The sequence below is a fragment of the Dryobates pubescens genome, chromosome 30, assembly GCF_014839835.1.
Source record: "Dryobates pubescens isolate bDryPub1 chromosome 30, bDryPub1.pri, whole genome shotgun sequence".
Classification (NCBI taxonomy): Eukaryota; Metazoa; Chordata; class Aves; order Piciformes; family Picidae; genus Dryobates; species Dryobates pubescens.
Window position 1 is genome coordinate 2,904,533 of NC_071641.1, and position 18,140 is coordinate 2,922,672.

At 39.0% G+C, this 18,140-nt stretch overlaps 1 protein-coding gene across 1 annotated transcript in view; it reads left to right on the plus strand.

The window, feature by feature from the left end:
- Positions 1-14,588, plus strand: part of MYPN (myopalladin) — a 54,837-nt gene extending 40,249 nt beyond the window's left edge. The window contains exons 13-20 of the mRNA XM_009907128.2: positions 5,250-5,471; positions 5,788-5,937; positions 6,955-7,034; positions 7,537-7,663; positions 9,101-9,308; positions 9,901-10,066; positions 12,187-12,320; positions 14,349-14,588. Coding sequence (XP_009905430.2) covers positions 5,250-5,471; positions 5,788-5,937; positions 6,955-7,034; positions 7,537-7,663; positions 9,101-9,308; positions 9,901-10,066; positions 12,187-12,320; positions 14,349-14,518 — 1,257 coding nt within the window. The 3' untranslated portion in view covers positions 14,519-14,588. The remainder of the gene's footprint in view (positions 1-5,249; positions 5,472-5,787; positions 5,938-6,954; positions 7,035-7,536; positions 7,664-9,100; positions 9,309-9,900; positions 10,067-12,186; positions 12,321-14,348) is intronic.
- The last annotated feature ends 3,552 nt before the right edge of the window (positions 14,589-18,140 follow it).

The following is an 18,140-nucleotide window of genomic DNA, read 5'->3' on the forward strand; positions in this document are numbered from 1 at the left end:
ACTAATGCAACCACCACTGCCTACTCCCCTTTTGCTAATGCATTTAAGTGAAATATCCAGGTTTCAAAAGTTGTAGTCTCCTCAGAGTATATAACTATATACATTTGTGTTATATACATATTCTATTGGGGTGCTTGGTGCCATGGGTTAGTTGTTTAGGTGGTGTTGGATTAGTTGATGGGTTGGACGCGATGATCTTGAAGGTCTCTTCCAACCTGGTTTATTCTATGTATTCTATATATTCTAATTTGTACAAAACATTTACACCTATAGACTGGACCTGAAGTTTTCCAGTTTTCTAGCTGGGAGACAGCATTATTTTAAATATCTGGCTACTATATTAAACAAGTGTGAGTAGCTGGAACCCTACATTTTTGACCCAAAACCAGAGCTTGAACCTTTGTACTCTTTCCCTTAGAATCCCTCAGTATGCTGAAGTGCAGGCTAATTTTAACATTGTACTCAGGGATTACATTTGACTTGTTCTTTGTGTGATGTTTTATGAAATACTTGTCTGAACCACAAACACTAACACTTTGCCCTACTCCACTTAGGTAATCACATTCAGAAATAGTTTTATGGCTTGTGTAATCATTCAGAAAGCCATATTAACAATTATTTGCTGTTCTTGCTAATCCTAGAAGAAAATCTACCAAGCAAGCAAAAAACCCCAAGATAATATTCTCTATGCAACTGTTTATTTCCTCTTATTTCACTGAGTCCTGTTATTTATAAGAAGTTTGGTAAAATACTTTCAGTCTTTGTATGCTGGCATTAAAATGTTCACAGCAAAGTTAACTCAAGCCTTTCCTGTTGGTTTGTAATTTCTCTAAGCATATGTATGCACAATAAACAACACACTTAGAAAGACAAAGACTGAAGTATGAGCACAACTCACAGGCAATGCTTTGGGACTTTGGGAACCCAAACTTCAATATTTGCTAATGCAAAATGTGCTTTTGAATAGAACTCCTTACAATGGCCAGTCCAAACCCATGCATTCAGCCCATGGTGCCTAGCCAGAGACTGCTGCCTCTTCATGGAAACAGAGAGACTCCTGGAACTTCTAAGTGCAGGGAAGCAGCTACCAGCAATGACAGCCCAATGCTGATAGTGCAGCAATATCCATTTGTTCTGGCAAACTGCTGCTCTTATTTTATACCTTCTTTGCATGGGCACATAGATCCAGAGTCACATGCACTAAATGTGAGAGAAAACCTACCCATGATTAACTTCACAGTGACCCCATGAAATGGCTTCTTTCCTCTATTAGATTTTCTCTGCAAGTAGAAATATAAAAAGGAAGAACTGCCCACATGTCTTCATGAAGTAAAGGTGGTAAGAAGTTAGTATCTTCACCACATCAATCAGGAAAACAAACTTTTCTGTGACCCCAGTGTATACTTTTTCATTTCTAAAACAGAGGCAAGAAACATTAGTTAATTACAGTTTGAAAATAATTGTTTAAATTTTTTTTTATATTAGTTGGCTAGACAACTTAAGACAAACCTGTACCTTTAGAGCAGGGGAAATAAAAGAAGTTAATTGTCTCTATCAGCTTTGTTTGGTTTCATCTGTAGACCATCATGGCTACAGCAACCCTACACTATTGATATCATATTACCTAACAAGACAGCAAGGAATCTTAAAAACAAACAAACACACCCCACCCCCAAACAACAAACAAACAAAAAACCAACCACCAACCCTGGACTCTCCCCTTAGCTTGAAGTATTTCATTGCCTTTTAACTCCACTCTGTAGCATTGTATGCAGGAGTCAAAACCTTATCCGTTAACATCATGCCTTGAAAGTGTAATGGTAATGGCTCCATTGCCCCATTACTTCTCTCTGCTAGAGAACACTGTATGATTAAAAAACTCACTTCAGGGCCTAAGCAATGGTTCCCCAATCTTCAACTATACAGCTGACAATGTATTAGAAGTAGAATACTGGACTAATTCTAGACTAATGCTTTTGGATTGCTATCTGACACTGAGAAGTCTGAACACTTTTCATCCCCACTCATTTCATGCTAATCTGAGCTCAGTGTTACCCTCTTTGAATAGAAATTCTTCACAGATTTACTGTGTCTATTTACTGTGCTTATCTTTGCAAAACAAGGACATGATAAATGAGAAACATGTCTGCAAAACAGAGTATTTACCTTTAGAATTATGCTGTCATATAACCAATATCCAGAAATAGTTACATAATTTTTGAGAGGTTCATTACACAATAAACAATAAAAGGCAGAAATAGGACCCTGTGTTCCATACATGCTGTATTACCCTGACCTTTATTCATGTGACAAATCATTAGATGATGAAAAGAGGAGGAAAAGAGATTACAGCTACCTTAATTAATCCCTAATTAGGTTCCACATTATCAAAGGCCACACAGCATGTGAAATCCCTGAAAATAATTTCACTCTTGGAAGAATAGTAGTGGCTCTGAGCAACCTGATCTAGTGTAAGGTGTTCCTGCCATGGCAGGGGGAGTTGGAACTAGATGATCCTTGAGGTCCCTTCCAACCCTAACAATTCTATGATTCTGATCCTACTTGAAAATTCAAACACTTAAGGTAATTGTTTCTCAGTAGATAATTTTTTTTTGCCACAGATTTTGCTCTCTGCTGCCAAGAACTACCTAAACAACAGGAGGGAAACTATGGAAAGATCTCAAAGTAGTAGAAGGAAAACAAAGCTCCAGATATGTTATTCAATACATTGCTTGCAACAAAGTATTTAGGTTTGAATTAATTTATGGGAGACTCTAGAAACAAATTATGACTGCAGTACATTTTGGTGACATGGCTAATTCTCAGAAGATAGTCATCCCTCCCCGATTTTGATTGAATCCTTCCTCCCTGAAAACACACAGGCATTTTCTCAATATCATGGGTAAAAGACTGATTGCTTAACTTTCCCTTGGAATACTAAAACTAGCTCTCAACATCTAAGTGGAAAAATGATACCTTTGGTTGTCAGAAATCTGCCTTAGCTGAGATTAGAATATGATCTATTAAAGTGATTTCTTGAGACATGCTGTGTGAAAGAGAAAATAAAAAGAAAAGCTCAACAAAGTGAAACTTTATAAGGCTGTTTGCTGATCACCAGCTGTTGGCCAGCCCACAGAGCAAACAAAGCCAACTAAGAGAGTGGATGATACCATCTAGTGGCTCCCACCCTGTGGCGCATGTCTCGCACACCTCTACAGACCTGCAAGCTCCAAAACTCCTGCTTGGCAAAGCTGTACTTTGAAGAAAGTATCAGAGAGCAGACTGTCCCTGTCAGAGAGGAGGGACAGTGTTAAAGGTAAGGAAGGTATCTTGAAGGGGAGACGCAGAAATCTAAGCTCCCTGGGAACACTCCTCTTACCTTGTAATGATGGGCACTGCTCCAGAGCTATGTGGAAGAAAGGTCTGAAGCATTAGAGAAGGGAGGAATGGAAGGAGGATATAGTTTCCAGAAAAGAGAGACCATTCATCAATGTCTCTCCCTCCCTACTCTAAGCTGTCTGCCTTTTTCCAACCATAGCTAATCCATACTAAAGCTGAATTTACAGCAATCCCTCCAAAAAAGACTTAAAGATGAAGAGACTGATAATCACTATCTACCATGACAATACTCAAATCATAGATTACCAGGGTGTTTACTCCACTAAGGCAATTTCCAACTTCTCTTACTTTGTGGCTGCCACATTTTAATCCTTTCACCCCCAAGCCTCACAGATCCCTGTTTCCTCAAAGCTCCCCTGTAACCTTTCAAACTTTGGTCACTTGTGTCTCCTTGGTCTCCTGAAGAAATCAGGAAACTTTTGTCATCTAAAATTTGGTGCTGTCTCTCCATATTTGTTACTTACTATTAGGAAACTACTGGTCAAGAGCATAATCAGCAGTGTGATGGAATGGTTAAATGATCAGGGATGTCAGTCCCAATGATTTGGGATCTTTGCTGATTCTTAATTAACTTGTTCTAAGATTTCAGACAAGATGCATTTCCTGAACCTTGTTTTTTCAGCAAATGGAATACATCTAAGGATAGGCTACATTGTTATTTATTGTTCACCAGTGCCTAAAATTCTGTTTTAAAAACTGCACTTTTGGAATTGCTCAAGGATTTCTCTTCCAAGCCACAGAAATTTCTCTCCTGTAATAATAAAGCCACAAACCCCATCATAACAGAATTGACAGATTAAAGTAAGGTTCTGAAGATCCAAACTTGCCACAGAAATAGAATAAAACAAAAACCTGCTCTCAGAGATGCCAGCGCCCTTCAACAGAAGCAGGAGTGCAAGCTCTGGACTTAGAACTGCATGAACTCAGGTCTGAGCAAACATTTGGTTACTGCTACAGACCTGCATATGGTACTACAAGCTTCCCCACAAGGTAGTTTGTGATGACTTAAGCCAAATACTCTTGCAGCTGCCTCTTTCAGTGTAGTGAGGCAGCCTCTCTTACAAGAAAAGTCCATTCAGGTGGATCTGTAGTGCTCCATCATGCCCAGAAGAAACATTGGTTTGGTGTCAAAAACTGAAGCTGGCTTTTGGACTGAAGCTTCACTTGTCACAGAAAGAGACATCTCTTGGTCCAGTCCTCATGCAAAACAACTAAGGAAAGAGAAGTTCTGATTGACTTTGGGGGATTAGGAGAAGGCTCATAATCACATCAAATTATTTGCAGACGATCAGTTATGTAGGAATATGATGGGTTCCTTGCATTGTTTATTACAAGGATTTACATGTGATATATTTTGCTTTCCTCATTACATCAGCTAATCTGGTTGAATTTTAACCTGAATATAAATTACTGTGAAAAGATCTTAACTTTCTTCCTTGCTTTCCCTTTTAGTAGGTATCATTTTCCTTATTTCATTCTGAATTGATCTGGCAGTATTCATTTCTATAAATACAGGGGACTAGTATTTGAACACAAAATCCTCAAAAATTTGCTATATGTTAGTGATCTTTTCTGATTAGCAGTGTGAGAAAGTGTGGGGTTTTTTCATAGCAACATAGAAAGATTAAAATCTTAGCTGCACCTAACATAACCCAGTTTCATTACTTACATTCTGCAAACATTCTGCAGTAAGAATCTGTGTCTGCAGACCAATTCAGACTGTTTCATTATGGTCTAGTTTCCATAGACTTTGTAATTTTCACTGATCTTAGAATTAGCCTAAGAGCACAAATGACTGCAAGCACCACAGAACCTGACTCACTCAGGTCAGTGTCTCTCTCCCTCTGCAGGAGTACAGGATTTCCAGCTTTGAGCAGAGGCTGATGAATGAAATAGAGTTTCGCCTTGAACGTACCCCAGTGGATGAATCAGACGACGAGGTCCAACATGAGGAAGTCCCTACAGGCAAATACATAGCACCAATCTTTGATAAGAGACTCAAGCATTTTCGGGTAATGGAAGGATCTCCTATTACATTCACTTGCAAAATAGTTGGAATACCTGTTCCTAAGGTAGGTCACTGTCAGTGGCAAAGGAATAAAAATCAGCTACCCACTATTTCGTATACATCCCTCTGGGAAGTCTCAGTGATGTGTCTATAGCCAAGAAAAGAGGACCTAACATGCCCAGCTATGTCAAGGAGATAGGCAGCTTTCTGACTTCACCTTGAAATCATCCTATTTCACTTTGTAACTAATCTGCAAATTTGATAATATTCTAAATCTTTTACTTGCTCAATGTATGTCCTGTTCTTACCTACATTTTTTCTAGTCACTCTTCTACTACAGAGCAAGTGTCAATTCACTGGGGGGGTTCTGATCACTGCAGGTATACTGGTTCAAGGATGGCAAGCAAATTTCAAAGAAAAACCCACATTTCAAAATGAACAGAGAAGAAGATGGAACATGTTCTTTGCATATTGAAACTTCTACTAATGATGATGATGGCAACTACACAATTATGGCTGCAAACCCACAAGTAAGATGTCTTATTTTCCTCTACTGAAATGCTTGTTTCATCTTTTTCTAATATATGTTAATAGGAACACAGACTGGGCCACCTAGTTTAACACTGGGTGCTGAGTGTATCAAAAATCAGATGCTTCAGAGGACTGGAGAGGAAACTACGTAATGAAGAATGGTAAAACTACTCCCCTATTCTTACACAGCCCAGTCACAATCATTGAGGATATTTTTTTGCATTCAAAATTCCTGCTCTATCTCCTGATCCCTACTCCATTGATGACAGACACCTTTTGAGATGTGGTGACAAGACAGACATGGTATTTCAGGCAGAAAGAATATAGCAAAAGGGGCAACAAAATGGCATATCCGAGTTGGACATGTTACCAAACACAATCACTTTTTAAGATGCAAATGTGTAGATCTGCAAAGAGTCTCATCCCCTGATACCATTCTCCTTCACCCTATGTGCAAGCTTAGCTGTTTATTTAGCAGCACTCTCAGGCATATCAGGCAACTTTTTCCAGATTAAATGTTTCATTTTTCTTGAATTGTATTTCAGCCCAACTACTTTTGAGTTGCTGTGGGGCTGCAGAAACACAGTAGGACCTTTTTACTAGCAGTCAGTACCTGTGAGGCCACGGCAGCAGGAATGGACAAGTGGGGACAGCCAGTGCTTAAGCTGCTGTACACAGCACCACTGCCAAATGCATTACCACAGCCTTGCAGAGTCTGAGAAACTCATTGCTTTAGACACACAGAGACTCCCCCACCACAACTGCACTCCACAGCATGCCAACAACATTTGCATTGAAAAAAATTGTTTACACTATAGTTCAGTTAATTTATAAACAAACCCTAATGTTTTATAGATGTTAAATAGAATCATAGAATCATTACATCTGGAAAAGATCTCTAAGATCATCAAATTCAACCATCAGCCCAACACTGCCATGACCACTAAGCCATGTCCTGAGATATTTATACATCAAATTTTACCAACTATTAATTCTGTTTCCATTGTAATTTGCAGGGGAGAATCAGTTGTTCAGGCCACCTGATGGTTCAGAGCATCCCCGTTCGGGGTCGAATATCAACAACTCAGCCTCACAGGTAAGAGAAAAGAAAGGTACTTTAGTCCCTCCTTATGCTTCTAAGTGAAGACATTCAAAATAACTATCTGCTGTACTTGAGTGCGCTCTGTACTTCACTTCTCAACCACCAAATGGAAATAACAGCAGGACATCCCTTCAACAGGTCACTTCTAGAATGTGATATTTTGGAAGGTCATCTTCAAATACAGGGAGGATTAAGTGTAAAGTATCATTTCATTTACCTGTTGCAGTGGATTTCAAAGGCAAGGGAAGGCCTAGCAAAAAAAAAGTAGAGAGAAGCAAAGGACATGTTGGAGATCCAGCAATACTACATGATACAGTTAATGTGATAATCTTTCTAAATGGAAAATATGCAAGTATTAAATTGCAATCAGTCCATTCCTTTCTACCTTGTAACTCAAGCCATCCATTCATCCTTTTCCACAACGTCTTCCTTTTTTAAGCATTAGGGGGGAAAAGTTTGACCTCCAAACACACACATGCAATATTTTGTGTTTCAGAACACGACCCCGAGTGCCAGAAGGAGATAAAGAGGCAGTTCAAGAACGTTTTTTCAAGCCATACTTTCTACAGGCTCCAGGTGACATGGTAGCACATGAAGGGCGACTTTGTAGGTTGGATTGCAAGGTACTAACTGTTTCCTCTGTTCATTCTCACTTTCCCCCCTTCAGCACATGTATTGCTAGGTGTTTTCATGCTCTTTATTGCATCCATGAACACTTGCTGTGGCAGTTTTAATGATTTATTTTTTAAAATTACTTTTATTGCCATTGGCTCTGGGCTTATTCCAGGGATTTCTTTCCAACACATGCTGCATGGAATGAAGAACACAGAAAACATAATCCCAGAAACAGAAGGCTCACTTACAAGGTTCTTCAAATTATTTGACGTGTTCACCGAGTCCTTTACCAGTCCTAACTCCAGAAGTTCATCTGGGAATGACAGAACTTTCTGCTTCATTATCTAATTCTTGAATTTAATTCAGAATAGCAGAAAACCATGAGAAAGAGAGGAGTCAGCATGTTGTATTCTGTTCAAACAAATGTTCCCATTGTATCAGGCTGAATTACTGAAGATTAATACTTCCTGAAAAGCCCAGTTCATTTTATGCTTCCCCAGCATGCACAGATGCAGGAACATCCCCATTCACAGAGAGAGGTGTCAGAGTACATCCAGTGAACAGCCTCTTAATGAAAATCTTTAGGAAACTCATCTGCTCCAATGCATTTTGGTTGTACATCTACGTCCCAGTCGAACAGCACAGATAGTAGTGCTGACACTGACCTCTTCCATGCTCCAGAATATGTCCTACCCTGAAGAGGGTGGAAGCTCTGAAGCAGAAGTTAATGCCCTGAAGAGGAACAAGATTCATTACTACTTAATTTACGATGTCAAGTTACTAGGGATCATGCCAAGGAATTTGGTTATTCTTAGCTCTGCTATCCTGGCAGAGCTTGCAAAGCCTTAAAGCATGTTTGGTATTGCACAAATCTGAAGGACAGCAGTCCTTGTTCAGGCAAGTTCCACTTCCCTTTTGCTCTGGTTTGTAGAGTATTGCTTTGAAAGCAATGTTTTAGACATGGGTAAGTAAGTCTATTTATTGTAAAGACAGTCCTCAAGACAGTCTAAATAATCTTTCTTAAAATACTTAATCTACAGTGTCAGTTTAACAGCTACAAGGAACGATAGAATTTCTCATCAGATTCTACAAAAGACAACGTATAGAACTCTTTTTCACCTCTATTCAACTGTTTAGTGGTTTAGGTACAGGGGTTTGATTTATACTCAGCACTAAAAATAAGCCAACAAACTAGCAGATTACTTGAAGAGTTTTGTGAATCTGAGATATAACCAGGCTTGTTCCTTTCTAAGAAAAAAGTAGGCATTTCATATATTTGTTTCTGTTGGGACATTGTTTGTTTGTTTTCTGGGTTTTCTCCCTTTTGGAACTCATCAGCAAAAGCATGGCATTCTGATGGTATCTGAAAGAAGGCCCACCTATGAATATACTACAATCTCTTTATTGGTTTGACACATGTCTCTAGCTGTTTCACTGTTTGGTAGGTGAGTGGGTTACCAACTCCAGACCTGACGTGGCTTCTGAATGGCAAACCTGTGCTACCAGATGGCACCCACAAGATGCTGGTCAGAGAGACAGGAGTTCACTCTCTACTTATTGATCCTCTCTCACAAAATGATGCTGGAACTTACACCTGCCTTGCCACTAATAAAACAGGACAAAATTCATTTAGTCTGGAGCTCACTGTTGTAGGTAAGAAAAACTAGTCACGGTGAAGTAATTTGTACACACTTCTTCAAATTTACCTACCTTACTTTCCCTACAGACAAGTATAAATAAAGAGTTCATCCACTGACAGCAGGTGAGTTCAACAGCTGTAAAACTCACCTCATGGAGGGAAAAGGGCCTGGTGCTCAGCTGGTAGGCTGTTAACAGTAGACTGGAAGAATTCTGTCTCAACATAACTTTACCTCTTGTCTTTGCAAAATTACATTCTCAATTTGCTTCCCAGAAAATGCCTAGGGTTTTAATTCACATGTTGAGATCTCATAGATTTCAGCCCAAATGTATTAGTTCACAATGTTTTAAAATGTTTTACAAATCTGAATACTGTTCTTTAATAAAGCCTCACAAGATGTGAGATGTTGAAATTGATAGATCTGGCATTAATTTCCTGCATACATTCTTCATGTTCCCTTAGAGAGGCAGTGGCATAGCACTGCCCTTTCCTTCCAGTATCTCGTTAGAAATTCAAACTCACTGTATTATCACAAGATTATTTATTATCACAAGATTAATTTTTGGTCATGAATAAAATACCTGTTGTTCATAATACTTTTTCCAGCAAAGGAAGTGAAAAAAGCCCCCATGTTTTTGGAGAAACTTCAGAACTGTGGTGTTCCTGAAGGGTACCCCGTCAGACTAGAGTGCAGAGTTGTGGGAATGCCACCCCCTATCTTTTACTGGAAGAAGGATAATGAGACCATCCCATCAAACACAGAGCGGATGAGGTACTGTACCGTCATATCCATGCTCGGGAGTTTCTTGTGGCTGGACCAGTTGTTTCCTTGAAAACCTGCGAGATCAATACAGGAAATGTTCTGAAAACAACTTCTTTCAGCTATGGGAAGTTTTTAAAAGCTGGCTTCCCTGAGAGGAGAACAGTAACTATATCCTTGGCTCAGAATAAAGGCACAGAGTGTAATAATGCCACTGCTTCAGTGAGTGGTGACAGACCTTTTGGCCACAGGCCTGATACAGCAAAGTATCAAAGATACTGTGGGTTTGTATTTTAATGTGTTCTAGCACCTAATTCTTGCCCTAAACAATTTTTTTCCCCAGTTTAGTTCTAACTATGGACCAGTTCAAACTCAGAGCAGATTGACCATGGTTTTGAATACCCCAGAGCATGACATAATGGAATTTAGCATATCAGATACAGAGGCCAATAACAAGGTTTCGTCACAAACAGAGGCAAAGATTTTGATCCCACACTTAGAAAATAAAACAATTCAGATCCAGCTCTTGCATTCAAATGCCTCACTGGTTTTAGATTCTGCAAACGAAAAGCTGATGAAACACGTTCCTGGCTGTAATTAATGATAAATTAATGGCTGCCATTTATTTTTTAAATATTCCCACTTCAGCTTAAATCTGATTTTTAATATTTTATTTCACTCAGCTCCAGCTAGTGATTTGATGCAGTCATTGGATCTCTGAGATCATGAAGTGTTACATTCTCACATGAGTACTGTGCAGGCTATCCACAAAGAAGCTGGCTCCACAGCAGCCTTTGTTGTGAACACAGCTATCATGAGGGAAAGCTCACTTGAAAAATCTCTCCCCACTCACACTGCTGTCCTTCTCTGAAAAGCTCACCAGCCTCTGGTCTTCTATAGCCTATTGTCCTTGCTGCTCAAGGATTTAGTTCAAGTATTGATACTCTTGCAGATGTTATGGCTATACACCTGCAAACACTGTAGTTAATGTAAAATGAACAGCCATCCAACACTGTCTCATTTGCCAGCTTTTTCACCATTTTTGCTTCCTCTCATCAGAGCAATGACTAAGGGAAACCTCCCACACCTCACAGTGTCAGGACTGCTGGCTCTGAGGCTTTGAATGGCTCTGCACAGATCCACTGGAGCAATGAGTGGCATTGTCCCTGTTTGTCTCCCTCTTGCCTCACTATTATTGTTCTGCCTGAAACCCTTTTTTGTACCATGACATGCATAATCTTCTATACTACTGCACCTCCAGCATAAGGCAAGTTATGTACTGCAGAGAGCAATATGGAAACTGAACGTTTCCTTTTATACTGGGGCTATCAGAAACACAAATGTCCTCTTGATCTGAAATTCTGTGGTTTGCTGTTTCATTCCAGTTCACAAGGAAACAAAATCTCAAATTTTAAAACTTCCTGAAATTTCAAGTATTCTGATGTGCTCATCTCCCACCTCTTCTTTTATCACAAGGGAAACACTTGGGTTGATAAAAGGCACAAAATGCTCCCTAGAGAGTAGAGAAGCTTCAGTTCTTTGATACTCTAGTGAATAGTTTGTCCTAGAAATTGCAGCTAGAAAGATTTGGATCACTGAAGAGCAAAGAGGAGGGAATAATGAAGAAGCTTTCGCTTTGAATGGAGGCCAAACAAATCTGTAAAATTATGCCAGGCAGTCATTTTCTCATGGAGAGAGTGCTGTAAGAAAATTTCTGACTGACTCTGGTTACTGCTGTGAGAAATGTCACAACTTTGTACAAGTGTTCTTGTTATTCTGTTATGTTACTGAGTAGGAAAAAATACAGTATGCTATCCAGCAGCTTTGAATGGGTTTAATTCGCTTAATTCAATAAGCAATTCCAGTATGAACACATACAGAGCAACACTTAGGCTCACACTGTCACACCATGGCTTTGCACAACTAAGAGGAGCAAGAACAGATTTCAGCTACTCTGATCATTGGTTGAGGCCATCCTGAAAGCAAATCTATTGACAACAAGTATCTTGGATTGCTACCTCTTTGAGAATAGAAGCTACAACTTATTCTTTTATAATTAATGTAGATACTGTAAAATCTCAAAGTTGATATGCTCTTGTGAAATACTAATTCCCAAACACTTGTTTTTCCAGCATGCATCAAGACACAACAGGGTATGTCTGCCTCCTCATCCAGCCTGCCAAGAAATCAGATGCAGGCTGGTACACCTTGTCGGCAAAAAATGAAGCTGGTATTGTCTCCTGTACTGCTCGACTTGACATATATGGTAGGTCCTGGCTAGTAAGAAAAACACAGCAGAATGTATTCTCTCTGACTCATCCCAGGCCTTACCTAGTTCCTTATCTGTAAATTGCCAGTTTTGATATAAATTAGAAAGGAGTGTCCCAGCACGACCGCAGCTTAATATGGCCACCAGGAGGAGGCAAATGGTATTTGTAAAGGGCCAGAGCAGCTCTCCTGCATGGGTTTAAAGAGAAAAACTAGGGAAGTTCTGCACAATATTCTCTGTTCCCATTTTCCACCTTCCAAATTCCCTAGACCCATAAGCATATAATAAACATGCATTCAAGTTGAGCCTTAAGTCTGCTTCCTCTGACACATGCCTGTGATACAGCCCTGACCTGAGATGGAACAATAAATTGCACACAAGCAAGAACACATCTTCTATGGAATATGTTTGATGGAAGCTATGCCTAATTACTGGAGCCTAGTTTGAATCTAATACATTTTTCTAGGACTTGGAAAGCTCCAGCCCAGCTCAAGAACTATGGGACATGATTTAATTACTCTGTATCTATGGAAGACATAATAGCTAAGACAATTTAACTAGAGCAAGAGAGTACTTTGATCACTTCAGCAGCATAATAAACCAGGAAACATTCCACAAATTGTTGGCTTATAGCCATACCCTCAAAAGGAAAACCAAAACAAAACCCACAACATATTTTCAAGTGTGTCATTCTCAATTATCAGGCATAGCCACAAGTCACCAGTGCATCTCTGTCAGTTTTCTGCCACCTTGTGGGGATGGAGACAGCAGTAATGTGATGTTCAGGAGAGGACTAGTGAGAGGCAAATTCAAAAAGGGTCACATAAAACAAAAAATAGGTCCATAAGTATCTAAATGTTTCAAGAGAAATTAAGTTTTCATAGGAAGGATTCAAGGTACAAACAGGAAAAAGGCAGAAAGTAAGAAATGTTTCCTGATTCCACCCATCTTTTTTAAAGTCTCTACAAGTCTTACACAACAAAGGGAGTAACAGAAAATAATTTCTCTTTGTGCTGTTTTGAATGGATGGAGCTAGGGGACTGAAAGTGTGGTCTGGTATTTGCATATGAAAATAAAAAAATTACAGCAAATAATGAGTGTATTATTCAAATATAAACAAATTGGGGGCCACAAGAAAAAAGGAGTCTGTTTTCCAACTCTATCCAGATAGACAGGGTTAAAATCCAGCATTGAAAGGTTCAGCATAGAAAGACATTTCCCATCAGTGCTAAACATGTAGACTGTAGGACTGTTCTCAGCGTACTGTAGCCTGAAATTTTACCCTTCATTTTAATTGCTAGCAGATATGCTTGTCCAGTTTGGGTGCAGATCTGGAGGGTTTGTCTGGATAGACAATAGCAATTTCCCCCTTTTGAAGTGTTCTACGAATTATAACCGCTAAGTATTTTATGGTAGCTGAATATTCTTACCAAATTGTGACTGTATTTGTTGAAGTGGGAACACGGTAAATGTTACTTTTAAATGACTGTGTATGTGTCTTTGGATTACATTTCTTTAGTAGCTTTAAAAAAAATAAAAATCTAGGAAACATGTTGCTAGTTGAAAGTAGCAAAGGGGCATACAAATTGTAATCACTTCTTTTAAAAAATGTCCTTATTACTTTGAAATTAAAGACCACAAAATAGTATCAGGAAGAAAAGTCTGCCAGATGATGGGGTAGTACAAAATCAGAGCTGTGTCCTCTTTGTTCATCTCTGTTCATGCTGTGGTATGGTTTTAGTGTTGGTTGTAAGAGCTTTGGAGGAGGTTCCAAAGCTTAAATGATGAAATCTTGGACTTGGTGAAATCCAGTCTTGCCATTGAACTGAACAGGGATGGAATTCCATCTGTAGACTTCAATAGAAATACTCAACACAAACTGAATTACAATATTTGCAGGGACAGTCCCTAAACCAGGGAACAACAATGCTGTGCTCTTTTCAAGGATAATGTGTGTATTGACTTTTGTTGTTTCACTGATTTAGCTAGCAGTTTACATAGCCTGTTCTGTTTCTGTTGCTTCAGCTCAGTGGCACCGTCAAATTCCACAGCCAATAAAGTTTCGACCTGGTGGCAGCTGGTATGCAAACCTCACTGGTCAAGGACTCGACATTCTTTCTGCCTTCCCAACTACAGAAAGCCCCATACTATTTTCATCCCCAAGCCAAAGGGTGGTGGAGAGTGAAGAACTTTGAAAAACAAACATTTATTCTGGTGACACCTGCAGAGATACTAGAACTGGGGGATGAAATAAATAAAAAAATAATAAAAACCAGGTACAAGTCAAGATGCTCAAGGTTTACAAGCAACTTGTTTGTAATTAAGTGTATTGCTCCTGCAAACGTTGCAAATAACATAGCATACGAGACTTTTGTGTTATTTTACTGCAGGATAATAATTGTGGTATGGAGTGTTGTGCAATAAATTCAGTACTGTGTAGTTTGCTAAGAATTACATAGTAAGCATAGTTTTCAGCACCTAAAAGCCAATAGCACTTCTACTGCTTGGATTAAAGCTCCTGTACTGTAGCAAGCCATACTAAGGATGGATGATGTTTAGCTGGACCACTGCCAGTGAAAACATTAATATTACAATAACCACAATCCTGAATGAGGGTAAACAACAAGACCTTGAATGTAATTCTTAAAACACACATCAGATAATCACAAGCACAAGTGGAAAAGAAAAGATGTAACTCATTTTTATATATTATTATGCCAGATAATCTTGGACTTTTGAACTCAAGACTAGATAATCTAGCATTTTGTTTAGATGTATACTCCCTATATTTATATGTGTGTGTGTGTGTGTGAGTATTCCATGAACTGTGTACTCATGGTGTAAGAATTCATAAAGTAAGGCACAGGGCACATGCATAGGATGCTAATACAGGAAACCAACAGCCCTGCTATCTGAAGCATGTTCTCTACAGCCTCTAGCTGAAACTTTTCCACATTTGCTTCATATTTTTTTCTCCTTAGTGATCCTTTGTCTTTAAACACAATGATACTAAGCTTGTAACTTTACAGTTTTTAAATCCCACTCTCTTTTTCCTAATGTTTAATGTGACTACAAGAAAAGTACCTCTACCATCTAGCTCATTTTTTACAGAAAAAGAATTATGACCTGGTGGAATTTACATTTTGCCATCATTTAGGAAATAATAACAGGTGTGGTGTTTAATATAAAGACAGAGAATGTGCCTTCAATCAACAAAATTTGTGAAGTTAAGCAGCAATTATGTGCAAACAACTAAAAACCCTACTGCAACTAATAGTAATAAATAAGGCATTCTAATGGAAGTGCCACGGAAGGTGTAAAGTGACAACACTTACTGCTGACTGAAGTACATTTAACATCTCTGTAATTATATTAATACCTCACAGCACTTAGAATCTGTGAATATCTAAGATGGCTTTCTTCATCCTTAAATTACTGCTGTCTTTGGACATTATTTTCTAGCAGTTCTTACCACTTTCAGCATGGCCAGACAATGCAATGAAGTCCTGATCCAAGTCAGAGATGAAAAGAAAAAAATAGCAGTTACCCTTTTTTTAGACTTTGTTTTTTTCTGATTTAAAAATCTAACTTAGAAAAATGACATATGCAAAGAAAACACTAGCCCACACATTCCCGCCAAAATACGTTAACTAGGTCCAGACCAATGCTCGTGGAAGTTTCTCTATACAGTAGGGCACTGCAGATCCAGCACAGAGGACTCATTTTTTCAATCTTTACCTGTGTATCCAGCACTGAACAAGTGAAAATTGGGTGATGGCAAATCAAACATACAAACCACAAGTAATTTCACTTTTACACTAGTCTTCAGCTTGAATGATTTAGCATATTCTTTATATAAGGGTCCATCGGCAGATTCAGGAACTCATTTTAAATGAGCAGCAGATGCAAACCCAGCACTTGAAGGAAGTTGGATCTTTATAGCTCAGATACAGAAGAGAGGAAAAAAAGGCTATGCCTCATTACACTGCATCAAGAGGAGTGTGGCCAGCAGATCAAGAGAGGTGATTCTTCCCTTGTGAAACCACTCCTCAAATACTGCGTCCTGTTCTGGTGTCCCCATCATAAGAAGGACACAGAGCTGTTGGAGCAAGTCCAGAGGAGGGCCACAAAGATGATCCAAGGGCTCAAACAACTCTGCTATTAGGATAGGCTGAGGGAGCTGGGGTTGTTCAGCCTGGAGAAGACTCTGGGGGGACCTTAGAGCTGCCTTCCAATACCTGAATGGGTCCTCTACGAAGGCTAGAGAGGGACTTTTCAGAAGGGTGTCTAGTGACAGGACAAGAGGGAATGGTTTGAAGCTGAGGGAGAGTAGGTTTAGACTGGATCTTAGGAAGAAGTTTTTCAGTACAAGGATGGTGAGACTCTGGAACTGGCTGCCCAGGGAGGATTCCTCCTCTGCGGGGGTGTTCAAGATGACGTTGGAAGGGGCCTTGAGCAGCCAAGTCTAGTTGAGAGGCATCCCTGCCCATGGCAGGGAGGTTAGAGGAGATGACCTCTAAGGTCCCTTCCAACCTAACCTATTCTAGGATTCTATGATGACTTTATGATTACATTCACTGTACTGACTTCGCTTGCCCATGTAACCATGTTTCTCCATTTCCACCTGGTTTGGTATCTATGTACTTCTGTGCCTGCTGGGTCAAAGACAATGTTTTAGCTCAGCTATGGCTCCATGACCTAAAGCAGTTCTTTATGATTTCCTCTGAGTGACACAAGCTGCTTTTATTAATTTCTTTATACTTCAAGTTCACTACAGATATGAAGAACCATTTATTGCATAATAAAAAGAAATCTTGGGCCATATGTCCTGTGAATTTAAGTGGAATTCTCCATTTATATGTGTGGGAAATTGCATTCAAAAATTGCCCAACCGATAGGATCACACAATCCACTAGTAGCAGGCAACACAGCTTTGTAAAGAAATGGAAAAATACTGAAGATGTTCTGAAATTTAAAAACAAATATAAAGACTGTGCACTCCAGGCTGCAGAAAGCCACCCAAAATGAACTTCTCATTCCTTCCAGTTACACAGACAGGCATTTAAAGCAAATGCCATATAAGACACATTTTACATAACAATTTCTAAGCAAGTTAGAAAGAAAATAGACAATATTGAAATGTACTCTTTGGTAGAAAACATATTTAAATATTCTACCTGGGGTTTCTTTGGGGCTTTTAAAGCTACATTTTCTTGACATGTAACTAAAGTTTAAAACGTAAAGCACCATTTTAAAACTGCCCAAATACCAGAAGAAATGCATGTTTGTTCAGAGATATCTGTAGAGAAAACACTGGGCTGCTTCTTCAATGAATAAATATGTCTTCATTCTCAGTGCACTTGGGGTTTCCCTGGTTATTTTGTAGAGAGAGAACAGCTGAACATATTTAGAGACAAAAAGAAGTAGTTCTGTAAATTCTCATTGAATGTTTACAATATAGATACATTTCACTCCTAACCTACAGAAAGCTGCATCTACGTTGCTTGGCTTAAACAGCTGGAAACCTAGGTATAAGCAGGCTCATCTTAAGACAAAAGCTTAGCTTGGAAAATCAACATTTTGACTGGGAAATCGTGGGATTTTTTCAATTTGTGCCTAGTGAATCACATCACAGTAGGGACTAGCACGAAGAATTCACCAGGAAAGTTCTTAACAAGGTATAGGAAATGTAGCTAAATACTGAAATATTCAATGATTCTCGTGCTTCCCCACATGAAGAGGTTGTACTATCTTTAACTTTACAAGGTGATAACAAAGCTTAGCAACATTTTTATTTTTCAGAATTTGTACTTTAGC